This window comes from Brachyhypopomus gauderio, chromosome 14 (genome assembly GCF_052324685.1).
Source record: "Brachyhypopomus gauderio isolate BG-103 chromosome 14, BGAUD_0.2, whole genome shotgun sequence".
In the NCBI taxonomy this organism is placed as follows: Eukaryota; Metazoa; Chordata; class Actinopteri; order Gymnotiformes; family Hypopomidae; genus Brachyhypopomus; species Brachyhypopomus gauderio.
The window spans coordinates 21,484,026-21,499,557 of record NC_135224.1 but is presented as its reverse complement, the minus strand read 5'-3'; the positions used below and the strand labels follow the sequence as shown (position 1 = coordinate 21,499,557).

The window sequence follows — 15,532 nt, the reverse complement described above, 5'->3', positions numbered from 1 at the left end:
CTCCCCTGCTCCTATGAATCTTAGAGCAACAATCCCTCTTCAGAAATATTCTCCTTCTGTCAACACCGTGCCTTTTTCCTTGAACCCCTGGGCTTATTCTAGTCATTAATCCACTTTATTGTTATATCTACTGCCTTCCTATTCTCTTTCAATAGACCTGATCGGCAGTCAAAATTATTAATAGAACACATCTGATGTGTTCTGACCGTTAACCTTGGTGATTTGTCTTGGCCGGTGCTCAGGTTGAAAGTGATGTACAATAATTCCTGCTTTTGTTATGGGACAAGAAGCAGCCTAACACTATGAAAAATAAGGAAATACCAAAGGCTTCTCTGAGTGATAGAAACAAAGATAGAAAAATAGAGCTGAATTTACACACACACACACACACACATTACTGCAGTCCATTAATATGGACCAAACACAGTTTAGTAAACACGTAAAGATAGTAAACACGTACATACAGTAATAACATTTAAAAAGTTCAAGACTGTTTATAAGAACAAGAAAAAAAAAGTGTCTTCTTCTTCTTCTTAACAACCAGGACTAAAGGCTTCAAATCTGTTAAACCGGTAGCCTACTATTAACATCAGGAAACTGATGTGCTAATGAACTGCAGTGTTCCACAGTACCTCCTCAGAACACCTTTTGAATACAAGCTTTCCTACACAGGGTTTATTTAAATTTATAAATTTGTGTGCATTTCCAAACATTATTTTGACACTATTAAAATATTGTTCATGTATATTGATTACTAAATGGATTTAGTAAGTCAATCATACAGTACTGTTAGGTTACCCTTCGTTTATCTTATCGCAAATGTAATGATAAGATAGCTGCCACTGCCACACGCAATAACTCCTAAAAGCCCACCGGGAACACTGTCCGTTAATGACATTCAGAAGGATAACGCACTATCACTATTTTCACTACATTATAATATAGTAAAAAACATACTAAATTGTACTTTGCTATATGGATCGCCAATAAATGTCATTATTAAAGGCCAAGTCATAAAACAATCTTAGCACTTAATAATAAAAAAATTAGAAAAATTATGAAGTGTTCTTAAATAAGCTTATGCTTGAATTTATAAATTTAATTCATCGAGGACAGAATCCTGCGATTTCTTCTTGAGTCTCCACAGGTATCGGATTAGCACAGCAGCAGCGCCCAGCACGGGCACGGAGCCGACGGCAGGAATGATGGCTTTGGGCAGGTTGGGCGCAGCAGACAGCCGCTCTGGGGAAGAAGCCAACGGCGTTAGAGAGATGATGCAGTTCTCCAGGGCTGATGGTTGGTTTATTAAACGTGGTGGTATATTAAAATAAATCGGGTCCCACAACCGAGTGAGACTGTGATGTTGTGAATAACCTACCTTGAACCTTGATGTCAATACTGCTTCTGTTGCCGCCAAATTCATTGAATGAGTCACAGTGGTAGAGCCCAGAATGCTCTCGCTGAATTGAGGGAATATTTATGGACACGTAGGCATGATCAGAACTTAATGCCTTGCTGTAATTCAAGGAGGTTCTAGAAATCGTCAAATTTACAGAAGGAATGCTGTCCAAATGACAGAATATGGTAATATTGTCTCCTTCCCGGGGCTCGGTCGTCTGACTTAGTCTGATCTTGGGAACCTCAGGAGGCCCTGCAAAACGACAGACACCAACTTTTCAGTCGGTCACCATCTTTTTTAAATCTATTGCAACACGGCGGTAATGCTAATTGCACCTACCTAGAATGGTCACGCTAACGTTGGTCCGTCGGCTTCCCAGCTCGGCCCTCGCCTCGCACTCATATTTCCCCGCGTGGGACCAGTCAGCCTGTTCGAACACGAGCTCTTTGTCATTGCCAAGAACAAGCGCGTGTTTCGTTCCTAACTTCGTCCACGTTACATTTGATTCCCTGTCCGTGTCACACCTCAGTTCCAGGCGCCCACCGACCCTCACAGCAGTGTTGCCGGATATAGCGACGAATTGTGGACCATCTGAAAGAAATCAAGAGAAACTGCTAAGTGTCAAAAACACATCTGATGGTTGGGTAGCTATTTCTTATGCAGGAGGTGTTGAAGAATGACGTAAGACCCCAAACGTAAGGTCTTCTTGAGACAACTCCTTCTGTTTTCCTCAGCTATCCTGAACGCTGATTCTTGTGCTGTGGTTTCTGCTCATTGGGCCCAATTAAACTGAGTCTAGTGACACCTACTCTGGGTTTGATGAAAGTTTAGAAATGCATGAATGGCAAAAGTGAAATAGAACTCCACACCACCCCTATCTCCAACATGTACGTGTCTATTTGTTTATGTTCTGGTTCTGCATCACACATGCTTGTCTGTTTTGATTTAGGGCCACTCTTCTTTTAAGTGGTTTGCGTTGTCTTTTCAGGCAACATGGTAGCTTGGTGGTTACCACGTTTGCCTCTCAGCACTGGGTATCAAGTCCCTATCTGAGTAGTTTTCATGTTCTCCCTGTGTTCTCCTTGGGTTTCCTCTGGGGTCTCTGGTTTCCACAGTCCAAAAACTTGGAGGTTAGGTACATAGTCGCTGACAAATACTCACTGAATTTGTGTGTGTCATCCATCCATTCTCATCCGCTTATCTGGGTCCGGGTCATGGGGGCAGTAGCCTAAGCAAAGAGGTACAGGTTTCCTTCTCCCCAGCCACCTCTTCTAGCTCTTCTGGGGGATACAAAGGCGTTCCTCAGACAGTCGAGAGATATAATCTCTCCAGCGTGTCCTGGGTTTTCCCCAGGGTCTCCTTCCAGTTGGACATGCCTGGAGTGCCTTCCTAGGGAGATGCCCAGGTGGCATCCGGACCACATGCCCAAACCACCTCAACTGGCTCCTCTCTACGTGGAGGAGCAGCGACTCTACTCTGAGTCTCTCCTGGATGTCTGTACTCCGCATCTTCTCGCTACGGGAGAGCACGGACACCTTGCGAAGAAAACTCATTTCGGCCGCTTGTATTCGCCATATCATTCTTTCGGTCACTACCCAGAGCTCGTGACCACAGGTAAGAGTCGGAACGTAGACTGACCAATAATTCGAGAACTTTGCCTTTTGGCTCAGCTCCCTCTTCACCACAACGGTCCAGGACAGTGTCGGCAATACTGCAGCCACAGCACCGATCTGTCTGTCAATCTCTCCATCCTTCCCTCACTCGTGAACAAGAATCCGAGATACTTGAACTCCTCCACTTGAGACTCACCCCCGACCCGGAGAGGTCACTCCACCCTTGTCTGACTGAGTACCATGGTCTCAGTTTTAGAGGTGCTGATTGTCATCCCAGACATCTCGCACTTGGCTGCAAACTGCGGTGGCCGAAGGCGGGGGTACTTTGGCGTACCTTGGCATACCGATCCTCGATTACTGAAGCGGGCTCTTGTGACTGTCATGTCCAATAAAAACAGTTGTCTGAGTGTCTGTGCATGAATGTGTGTGTGCTTGTATGCCCAGTGGTGGATGGTGTTCTGTCCTGGGTGTGTCCCCTCTCCCCTTCCTGCACCCCATTCAGGCCCCTAGATTCCAGTAGAGAGTACACTGTGTGCAATTGGCTTCTTGCCGGTGAGTGATTGGTCGTGTAAGACTTGTACCTGTGTTAAAATTATAAATCAAACATTTATTAATTCATTCTTTTTCGCCACCTCGGGGCTGTTATGTTAGTGTGTTGTGTCTTATTTAAGTCCTTATTAAACATGCATCCGTTTGTTGGTCACCAAAGTTACTGACGTTTCTTTCGTTATACTGTTTGGTATCGTTTTCGTTCTATTCATTAGAGGTTTTAGTTGAAGTCCAGCCTTTGCTTCCGCCTTTTTCCTGTACATTCTTTGTCTTTGAGGCCATACAGGATATTTGATTTCATTTCACTGTATTTTATTAGCTACATTTGATTACCATAGGTTGTGGGAGAAATTAGATGCATGTAAACTACATAAAAATTATAATGAAGCAAACCACTAACATACATTTTAGTGATTTATAAATTTTTATACTAATTTAATTACTTTTTTTGGTACTAATTTTACTAATTATTTGGACAGTTACCTTTACCAGTTACCTTGGACAGTTTATTTAGTAGGCCTACTAGACTCAGAGCTGTGAAAGGTTATTCTTGCACTCAGAGCTGTGATACTGTAATCTTGGATTTAAGATGTGATAACAGAGACAGTAAGTATAGGTTAACACAGAGAGATGCTAAAAGAACAGCAAAATGCACTGTTGTTTAAAAAGATAAAGTTCACAATTGGTGATCACATCAAAATGAGCTGCTTGGAATAGACTAACAAACGTTGTATATTTCCCTTCAATAACTTTAAAGTTAAATTCCAAGTTCCAATGAAAACAGCATTTACCTTAAAATATATATCAGCTGTTGAGTAATAAGAGTAAAGGTAATAAAGTGCATAACAGAGGTGCATAATACCACGCTTCTTCTGTCATTTACTTTATACTTTATGTCACAATACGTTCATCTCATCAAAGCTGAAGGTTCCTTCCTCATATGAAAATAAACAAATAAATAAACACACATGTTCGCTGAGCTGAGCAACTTACATTGGACTGTAACGGTCCGCACCGCGCGGTCCTCCGGTACTCCATCCATATTCAGAGTAACTTTGCACGTGATGTTTTTGCCGCGGTCTTCCTCGGTAGGTGTGTAGGTGGAATTAATATCCCGCACGACCTCTTCGTCGGTATCTGTTTTTTTGCCCGAAATGTGAGTATCTCCACGAAACCACTTGATGTTGAACTTGGAGGGAGGATACACGTTGTGTGTCACACACTGCAGGTTCAACGCGTCGGCGCGTGAAATCACAGGATCAGTTGGAAATGCTGCAAAAGAAACGCAACTTTCATTGCACCGAAACGCCTTTTATTAATGAGTTCATGTTCTCATATAGTAAAAATGTGCGTACTTACAATATATTCTTATTTTTGCCTTGTTTTGTTTATTTTCTCCACATTTAACGTTGCAGACAAATGTTTGATCGTGTTCTGTTGTTAACTTGTTGAACACCAGACGGGACACTGTTAGGTTGGTCTTTATTTTGGCTCCAATAGAATAGTCAAGTAACGTTTTCCAGGTGAATATTATTTCTCCCGAACATCCAGTCACCGTGCATATCAACTCGAAGCTGTCGTTAATATGTTTCGTCTTATCTTTTGGCTCCAAGAATACTCTCATCGCATGTTTTCCTGAAAATGGAAAAGATTGTTCAACAGATTCAACATAACAATAATTTAATGTAATTGCAAACACGATGGGTTGTATTCGTGATGAGGGAAAAACGAATTAAACGATTCCCACCTGTAAATAAATTCAGAGCTGCTATGCATAAACCAAAAACAAAAAGACTTTCCCGGTTCATTTTATGTCAGAGGTGTAACTTCAAATACATGAATTAAAGTCCGGCTCGTGCATGTCAACGTGTGGTTCGGCTGTGGGTGGGCGGGATTTATAAAGTCCATCGTCTTGGCCCTCGTCCAATCACAGCAGCGGAATTCAATCTCGACGCCTTAGATCAAGTACCTAATGTTTTTATTTAGTTCTCATACCATTTTTAAGTTTGTAAAATTATTCATACACCTGGTTTGCTGAATAAACCCATTGGTAGAGGAACCGATTAGATAAATGCATGATAGTAACCTATAGCATACGTTTCAGAAACTCCTAAGGTGGTAGAGTTATTGGTGAAGTACCCTTGCAAAAAAAAAAAGAAATAAATGCAAAATCAAAATGAAGACAAAATGAGATGCGGTGTCCTTCAGTCTGCTCTACAGCGCCCCCTACAGGGCAGGCGATGCCAAAGCGGTGCTGACACAACAGTCTAGCAGTAGCTGCAAATGCGATTTGTCATTGTCGCGTCTCCGAATATGGGTGCTTGTGAAAAAATGTCTGTAGATCCCTCTTTTAATAGTTTCGTACTTAAGAGGTGTTAGTGAATTTTTAAAGGATTATAAGTCCTGGTTGTTTGTTACCATAGAAGCATAGTTATACATTTTAATCTGGATTAATTAATAAGGTAATATTAATCTTAATTAAGGATGTGAAAGAGCTACTTTATCATATGTGAAGCATCTTAGCTTTTTGTGCTGTGGCGGGGCCCCAGAGCAACAGCAGGGGCCCTCTCTTGTGTTCTGGTGGGCTCCTAAGTCATGCATTACGGGCCTTTTTCCCCAGTCCTGCAGTCTGAATCATTCATTGTTGAACTCCCCGTGACTACAGCATCAGGGAAGAACTGAGGCCCTGTCCTGGTGAGAATCAGATACAAGCATCCAGCCTTACTGACTGTCTTTCTCACTCCGGACATTTCTTGTGACAAACAGAAGTGAATGATGTTATATTTTTAGATTTTTGAGTGGCACCGTGTCCACACTGGAACATCACTGGGAGGACGTGGTAGTGCTCGTAGTGTCACTTTCATTAGTGTCACTTTCATGGCATAAGTACTTGTAGCTGACAAAGTGTCTCTTCTTAGGACTGACAACCTTCTCAAGTTTCCTTTGGGTGACAGACTTTGCAATATTATATATTACCCATAAAACTGGGGTGGTGTAATCTGGGTTTCCTTTTGGGAAGATGTAGGAAAATATCCATCAACCCCATCAGGTCACATTAGGATAGCAGCCTGTAGCACTACGTACCCAACATAAAGAGGAGGTGTAGGACCTTCTCCAGAGGAGCAACCCAACACGTTTGGTTTTGTGTGGCCATGTGTGAACACTTTACGCTCTGCAGCAGTTTAAATGTCATTCTTAAATACAGTGAGTAGAAACCAAATCCAAAGTAATACACAGGACTAATATTTTCATGCCACAATTGAGACTATTTATTGAATTAAGTATATAATAACAAAGGCCAGTAAAAACAAGACAGTGTGTTATGGGCAGATTGACAGATAGTGAAGGTTACTAAAGTATCAGTAAAGAAACTTTAGTCCTTAGTGCTGAAACTGCAAGAGGCTCAGGAATTTGTAGGTTATACTAATGCTATAATATGCAATTAATAATAATATGCTAATGCATTCTGTTTTAATATATGTATTATTCATATAATAATAATACAATATGCAAATAATAATAATAATAATAATAATAATATGTGAATGCATATGAATTAATAAACCATATAAACTTTTTCTGACATAAATGACCTTATCAGAATATATTTTAAAAATAAATATTCTCTCAATCTACTTTGGGATATGGCACATACCACGCCTACTAGTAGGCTACTTATACCGTTGTTACTATAGTAACCACAGTACCGTAGTAACACTGTTTGAACTTAATTTGGCTGAATAATGAGGTCCATTTGCATATTTCCAACTTATGAGAAATATCATTTTAACCACGTTTATGCTCGGTTTCAGTGTCTTTTAGTAATGAACTATGACCTAAAATCAATGCAAGATAAGCTACCTGTGCAAGCCTTGTAGTATAAATAAATCAGTGTCTATGCAGTCATGTGACGGGCATATTTGAGTGATCATGTGGGCATGCGGGCATATGCATAGCATACACGTCCATAAAAACCAGTGCAAACACACGCGTGTGCACACACACGTGTAACCACGTATTCCAGTATCGTGAACAGACACACATGATGGCCATATCTAATGTATGACAAATGTGTGTGTGTGTGTGTGTGTGTGTGTGTGTGTGTGTGTGTGTGTGTGTGCGCGTGTGTGTGTATGTGTGTGTGTGTGTGTGTGTGTGTGTATGTGTGTATGTGTGGGCATGTGGGTACAACAGTCCCCTAGTGATCACTAGTATGTGTGTGTGTGTGTGTGTGTGTGTGTGTGTGTGTGTGTGTGTGTGTGTGTATGTGTGTGTGTGTGTGTGTGTGTGTGTGTGTGTGTGTGTGTGTGTGTGTGTGTGTTAAAAAAACATAATAAACATTTCCTTTTGGTTACTTACATAGGGTCAGGTGTAAATATAGCACTGTTTAGCTAAAATAAAGTAATATGCAAGTAATCTTGCATAATACATAAGTAAAATCTTATATGTAAAATGGCCTAAGTAAAATCAACAAAAAAAATACCATTAACAAACACCAGTGTCAAGACTTTTTGACATTGCTGACACTTGTTGATCTCCCGTTTTGTTTGCGTTTTGTTTATTATTGCCACAACGCTGCTAATGCAAGAGTCCCTGTGAGCGCAGCTGCGGGAAGCAGCTTACTGAGGTGAGAGTGGAGAATTCCAACCAATCAACAGTCCCGACGGGAATGGGCCCGGCACGTCGCTGCAGTCTTAGTACTTAACGTATTCCGACTGAAGGGACTGTGAAAAGACAGAGACACATGAGTCAGCAGAATCCGTCTGTCTTCCTTTCTTACTCAGGGCCCAGAAAACACACGTGAACCACACACCAGACGTCTACAGGTGCAGTGTGCGCACGACCACATGCATGAGCATGCACATTCAAAAACGCCTCGATTAAAAGAGTTATGGAATAATTAATGGAAGAAGAGAATATAGGGATAAAGAAAAATCAGAGAAACGTTTACGTTAAAGAAAAATTAGAAAAACGACATCTGAAAGCGAGAAATATCTTCGACAGTGGAGAGTCAGAGAATGGGGAGGAGCAACGAGGAGGAGGCGTCGGCATGGGTGGGGAGGAGCGGGAGGAGCGGGAGGAGTGCGGGTCGCTCTCCCGAGCCGGACATTCACTCACGGGGTTGGAGCGGCTGAGGAGGCGGCCAGGCGGCCTGCCGAGCCCCAGAGAGGGTGGGCTTCGTTCACGGCCAGACGGGCCCCCGGGCTTGGGACCGAAGGCTCTCCTCGCTGGCCTTAGAGCATGGGTGGGGTTGAGCGTCCTGGTGCCGCCCGGGCTGCCGTCGACATCCTGGTGGAAGTTGGGGCTGGAGAGAGGCCAATGGGGGTCAGAGGAGGGGTAGCCGAAGCGGGCCGGGGGCGTGGCGGAGGATGAGGGTGGAGGCCCGGTAGGCGGACGGGAATAGGGAGAAGAGAAGCTGTCAGACTCCTCCTCCTGGAAGTCGGCGGGGCCATAGAGGTTGCCAAGAGAACGGGTTAAACGGGGCTTGGAGCTGCGGAGAGGACAGCCAGAAATGTACATGTTGTCAATTGACTGGATGCAAGTTCACAGTGCACAATTAGACTGGCATGAATTTTTATTTCTTTACCACGCATTGATCAAGCAGTAAACCAATTAAAGAACAGGTTCCCTGTTAACCCGAAGAGGTTGCAACTAATCGCATGTGTTTGGTCATGTGTTTGGTCATGAACTGACCCCTTCGGGTTTCCAGCAGAAGACGAGGGACTTCGCATGATTCTCCGCGGCGATGCGGCAGCGAAAGAGAGAGGGACTTTGGACGACTTCCAGGGAGAGACGTAACTATGCACTGGAGACATCCTACCAGAGCAAAACAACGACAAACTACTGAAAACAAAACGTTCCGAGTCATGGCAGCGCTCCAGCATTATGTACACAACGCACAATGCCTAAAAGGCCAGTGTGCGATAATGTCTTTGCCTGTGCGGACCACACCTTAAACCTTGTGCAATAGAAGGAAATGTCCAACACCTCCACCCTATATCATGTGTGTAGTAATATAATGAGGAGAAGCGAGTCTCGTAGCGAGTCTCGTAGCGAGTCCCGTCGCGAGTCCCGTACCTTAGTGCTAGCGAAGCAGCTCGGGGAGGACGGCTGCCCTTCAAGGCAAGAAGTTTATCTCCTTGAGTTGGGCTCACACTGTCTTCATGCTGTAGTGAACAGGACAACATCAGTCAGTTCAGGACTGACTTTATTTCACCTTTAGCCATGCATTTAACATTCATTTAACATTTAAACATTAATGCCAAAAGAACCCATAATGGTAATAAAAGGTGTATGCATTCAGTGGCTAATATAACGGCTAGTATAATGGCTAGGATAACAAATAAAATACACATTTTAAATATAAAAAATGCCAGTAGAGGCAACCACAGCACCGAAGAAAAGCCTTAATTTATAACTCTCTTCAGGTTTCACCACCTACTTTCTGAGAAAGGCCATTTTAGGTATTATGACCTCACTGATATACAGTTACAAGTCTACAGGCCTAGAGCTCTATTTCAATACACAACTAGTGTTATCTTGTCATCAACGGACAGTTCCTGACCACAGGACAGGCGACAGACCCACTCTCAGCCAAGCAGAAGTTCTGGACCCATAGTATTGTTAACCTTGTAAATCCTGTAAAGCTGCTTTGCGACAACTTGAGTTGATAAAAGCGCTATACAAATAAACTTTGATTGATTGATTGATTGATTGACCTGAGGAAAAAAAGCCGCACTATGGGGCCTGATATCAGTACCACTCAAACACTGACCAGTAAAGTGCAGGGCAGACAGTGGTAGTCAAACTGTAGAGGTGTCTCACCTCGTCTGTTAGGACTGTGCTGGTGACGGAGATATCATCCATGGCAGACACGAGGTGCGCCAGCTCCCTCTCTTGATGTGGCCACGGCCTCCGTCGCTGTGGCTGCTTGGAACGGTGCAAATCCCCCTCCACCCACATGCTATTCCCAGTGAGGGAGAGAGAGAGAGAAAGAGATAGATAGATAGATAGATAGATAGATAGATAGATAGATAGATAGATAGATAGATAGATAGATAGATAGATAGATAGATAGAGAGAAAGTGAGAGAGAGAGAGAGGGGGTGATATAGAGCAATCAATCTGCTGTAGGTGTAGAACAGGGGTCGTCAACCTTTGAGACATGGAGTGCCAACTTTAACATGTCCAGTCAATGAGTGTGCCACTAGCGAGTTTAAAGTTGTTGACCGGGAGGGGAGGTGTAAATGTACAAATTAAGTATTATATCGTGATTGATCGCCAAGTATAAATGCCTCCAACGAGCAGAGCGTTAAGGAGCGATTTCGATTGGAGGATCGTGCTCTATTTTTTATTATTAATTTTTTTTTGCTGATGCTGGTCCAGCGTATCGCGTGCCAGTGTTTATGCCTCGGCGTGCCATAGGTTGCCGACCCCTGGTGTAGAACATTGGATAATGTGTTTTTAAATCAGAGGTTCTCAGATCTGGTTCTGATCCATCTAATCAGAAGCAGATGTTTTGGGAACAGTAGGACCTTGAAGAATCTTGCAGAGCATTACTGTAATTGGACCTCTGCTTTAATGGTTTTGGACCAGGATCGGATGCCTCCATGGCATCATTACGCATGACCTGAATCCCACGCCACCTTCTTCAAGTCCACTCACTCTTCCAGGAAGTTCTGCTGGGGTCCGATGATCGAGCCGGGCCTGCAAATGCGTATCCAGGCAATGGACTCTGCTGCTGTGAAACGGTAGTGCTTCATGAGGTAGCAGCCAATCAGCGTGCCTGTCCTGCCAAGACCCGCTGTGTACACAAGTTAACGTGATCATGATTAGCGTGGAAGGTGAGCAGGTAAGGTGATGTAGTGCAGATGACATCATGATACCATTCAGATGCATGTTGAAACCTTCATTGAGCAAGACTGCAGCAAAAAATTCAACATTTCATGTATTGCATTTAAATCAAGTCTGCGGTCTTTAGCCAGAACCACTGTCCGCTAGGGTTACCCAGCAGCCACCTCACCCTTGCAGTGGACGGCGACGCCCCCCTCAGCGCTTTCACAGATGTGCAGGAACCGCTGGATGATGAGGTCACTGGGGGTGCTGCCATCCAGGAAGAACAGGTCATGATGCCCAAAACCAGCGTCCATGAAACGGCTGCCTTCGTAGATCTTCCTGTTGAGCCGGACCACGTCGGTGACGTTGTGCTGGCGGAAGTAGGGGAAGTAAGCTTCAGGCGCGTGGACCGGGTAACCTGAGAGAGGGCCGGGGGGCGGGGGGCGGGGTTTGGGGGGTGGAGGTAGATTAGTCCTTTGCCATTGTAGACCGTGCCTTCAGGTGGAGGCTTCGGTTTGAGGAGTGATTGATGATATGTGGGAGAACTGGGGGTCAATGGGGCTTTGAATGGGTCAAAGTGATTTCTTTGCAAAATGGTGCAGCTGGTTGGGCTCAACAGAAACAACCACATGGTCGGAGAGGCCACTGCTTGGCCAACCACACTCACCGTTCTCGAGTTTGCTCTTTGGATGAGGCCCACTGAATGCCAGCAGCTTCCCTGGCACGATCCAGTTAAAATCCCCGTTTTCTACACGCTTGAACAAAAATTGAAGCAAAAATGTGCTCAGGCCAACTGGTGCCAAAGACTTGCCACATATTTAGTCATTTTACATAGACAGTACACACAAGCATAATCACATTCCACTTTTACTGTCAGAGATACTTCCAGTCTGTTTAATGTACCTCATAATGCTCGTACTCTTCGACATCAAAGGTCTCAAAGTCAAAGAAACCGTGTTGCAAGGCCTGCACAAAAACCATGTCGAACAGTCGATTTGTGTGAACAAGGTTTTCCAGCCTCATTTCAAACAGCAGGTGAATATCACTCAAATGAGGAAAATTCCACAAATGGTTCAGAAAAAAGTCTACAATTATTAGAATTATTGGCTGTGCAATATAATTGTGTAACAACAAATACATGTATTATTAACATGCCCTATATCAACTTTATAACCCCTTATAAATGAGTCTGAAGGAATAAAATCTCACCTTTCGGATTCCTTGTAAACAGTCAAAGATGGTTAGATTGTATGAACAGCTTCCAAAGGCTGCATCTCTAGTGGGATACAAAGACCTTCTTGAATTACTGATGCTTAGCAGTAAGCCTCAGGGTTGTTTCATAATAAACCTTCTCAGCTTTATGCTATGACCAGCCTTTCATGAATTGAAAATGGACTGGTGTGTGAGGTTTCACTTTAAGAAAAGATAAGCTCATCTACATCACCAAAGTTCAGCCTTTGATAAATGGTGGAGTGCATCAAATTCTTCTCTAAAACATGATTAGGCTCCATTTGCCTCTTGAACCATGGCAGGTAACTACAGTCACCTTAAACTACTCTAGTGGACGTATTTAGTGACAGGTGTGAGGTCGGGTGCAGGTGTCCCACCTAAAGGGCACATATGAGACGCTACTTCCAGATACCAGGGCTCGATAAACCTCTTCTGGCATCCTCTTTAAGTATATCACCTATGGACAAAACCAAAAAAGACAGAGAAGAGGTCAAGAGTGTGTGTGTGTGTGTGTGTGTGTGTGTGTGTGTGTGTGTGTGTGTGTGTGTGTGTGTGTTTGTGTGTGTGTGAGTGTGTGTGTGTGTGTAGACTCACAGCATAAGCACCAATCAGGAACGCAGCATTAGACCTCTTCTGCTGGTCGTAACCGGTGTAATGGACAATACGCTTCCGGGACAGAGTAAAGGACTAGGAGGACACATGAGACAGCTAGTCTGAGCTATGTGAGCATCTACCATTCAGCCATTCATGCTGTCTTGCCAGCCTTCATCAGGTTTAAAGCCACAACCTCTGATTTCAAATCTTTCTCTTTACACTGTTGTTAAATTGTTTACCATTATTTCCAGCAATTCCAGTCTATTGCATATTTCCCTCAGGCATCAAAGTTACGCTCAAGTACATCAAAATTCTTTGATTGATTTCATAAAAGGCCTTGCTATTTTTAACTGCATATTTCACCATGAAAAATAATTAAAAATCAACAGAAGACATCACAAAGGGATTTAAAAGGTCTGAAATAAAGATGGAACCTCTGAATGCAAATGAGTTAGAGCTGTATATGCCAGAATGCTATTTATTTATTTTTTACACATCCCCTGAGTCCTCTGACAGACCCATTTAACTTCGTGCGTGACAACAGTAATATTCATGTCAGCAGCGGATTGAAGACAGTGTTCTATTCAGGAAAGGCCACTCAGGATATTTCTTTCATGAATGCCAAAACCTTCTGTTCTTATCTGATCTGACCCTAATGGCTTTGTTTTCCATGAGAATTACGATTTCCTAATAACAGCTACGTGCAGAGCTGTCAGCTCTACGTTATCATTAAAATAATCTCATATACCAAGTCAAAACTGTCTAAATTTATCTCTAAGCTCTAAGCCAGTACAGAAATGTCCAGTGGAGGCGGACGAGGTTAACATCACTGATGAAGTACCGGTAAGAGACATAACACAGAAAGACAAATGCAATCCAATCTTACCTTCAACTTCTTATTCAGTTTACAGCAGTATCGATAGACCATGGCCAAATTAAGAGGCCCAAAATCTGCATAGAAGCTGAAACAAACAACATATATAATGATGTACAGACCGCAACACTTTTTAATGATCCTCCACTAATCTGTTATAGACAAAAACATTAAAGACATGCTGTTCAAGGGCCATTCAGATTTCAACTGTGAAATTAGGAAATTAGTAAATTCAAAGAAAGAACTGAGCTACACTATAGGAACTTGAGAACCTCATGGAATGAATTTTATGATTTTATGATGAAGTGGTTCCTCCTCCTATTGATTTAGAAGAAGGACCCCTGATCGAAACGTGCTGTTTCTCTGGAAATATCAATGAACGCTCAATGTAGTTTTATATTTAAAACATAGCTAGTTACAGTGATGCCAACATTACGAAAATGTAGAAATCTAAACCCATGCTGTTTGTCTTCTCTGTTGAATATAGACTACCTTACAGCCATACACGTTTATAGGGACCTGGTAGCATGTCTTTGTCGACATCCAGGAAAGTTAAGTGGAAGACAAACTCACTTTTCATAGACAAATTCGTCATCCGTGCAGAAATAATGCGTGTTCGCTGTGCTTTTGGGTTTGCTTCGGAGAGTAGCAAAATATAACCGATCTGCAAGAAAACACGAAGGAGACGAAGTGTTTGTTGGTTTATGTGAATTAGGACACGGCGGTCTCAGAGGCCGTCTTTTTATTTATGTAAGCAGTTTTGCAAATTACAGTTTTGAGGGGAAAATAAACTATTCTCTCTCTCTCTCTCTTTTTTAATGTGACTGTTTAGGCTGCCTACAAAACCTCAGAATGTTCTGTAGCCTAATTGTCCAGACCACGGATTTCCTCTACACATAGCCTACGTTTCCCCTCTAGCCTGATAACTAAATACCTCTGATGAACTCGGCAGCTCCGAACAGGTCATTGTGATGTGCCATTTCATGCAATGATCTTGAAAAGTTTATCACAGTGATTCCGCGAGATTTAACTTGTTTGTTGCCAGTTAAAATACTTGTGAACAATCTCTGATGGACTTGGGAATGGAAAAGAGAATTTAGTGAATTACTAGAGTGTACTACACGTTGCAGTCGGTCTCTGTGTAGAAAACAACTCGCACTGTGCGATGAAGAAGCAAAATCACTGTAGTTGTAAACTATAGCAGCTTATGGGTCAGTGTCCCAGCAAACAAAAGTAATTCCATGTCGTGTGGCGACGGTAAAAGTTCATCGAAAAAGCGACTGAAAACGCCGCATTTAAGTAATTCAATTTCATTCACGTCTGTCCACTGAAAATGTCTTGTTTTCAACCTTCTTTTCGCGTAAAAATCTTAGTTATGCGCTCACATATAGCAGAAACAACGTAACAAACTTCGCTGTGCACTATTAAAGCGCCATCG

At 42.9% G+C, this 15,532-nt stretch overlaps 2 protein-coding genes across 2 annotated transcripts; both read right to left on the bottom strand.

Annotated features, from left to right (window-relative positions):
- Nucleotides 1-394: 394 nt before the first annotated feature.
- vcam1a (vascular cell adhesion molecule 1a) lies at nucleotides 395-5,461 on the bottom strand. Its single transcript, XM_076973317.1, has 6 exons — nucleotides 5,309-5,461; nucleotides 4,921-5,196; nucleotides 4,555-4,833; nucleotides 1,739-1,990; nucleotides 1,379-1,651; nucleotides 395-1,242 (listed from the first exon to the last, which is right to left on the bottom strand). The coding sequence occupies exons 1-6, from the start codon at nucleotides 5,367-5,369 to the stop codon at nucleotides 1,091-1,093; spliced, it is 1,293 nt and encodes a 430-aa protein (XP_076829432.1). The 5' UTR covers nucleotides 5,370-5,461; the 3' UTR covers nucleotides 395-1,090.
- A 1,731-nt stretch (nucleotides 5,462-7,192) lies between these two features.
- Nucleotides 7,193-15,277, bottom strand: cdc14aa (cell division cycle 14Aa). The gene is given in 15 exon segments (XM_076972660.1): nucleotides 7,193-8,285; nucleotides 8,680-9,052; nucleotides 9,256-9,378; nucleotides 9,640-9,728; nucleotides 10,387-10,525; nucleotides 11,202-11,364; nucleotides 11,584-11,814; nucleotides 12,064-12,151; nucleotides 12,300-12,362; nucleotides 12,606-12,672; nucleotides 13,004-13,083; nucleotides 13,221-13,313; nucleotides 14,107-14,182; nucleotides 14,668-14,758; nucleotides 15,029-15,277. Coding segments are annotated over 15 exon segments (1,752 nt in total). The 5' UTR covers nucleotides 15,075-15,277; the 3' UTR covers nucleotides 7,193-8,255.
- Between the last annotated feature and the right edge of the window lie 255 nt (nucleotides 15,278-15,532).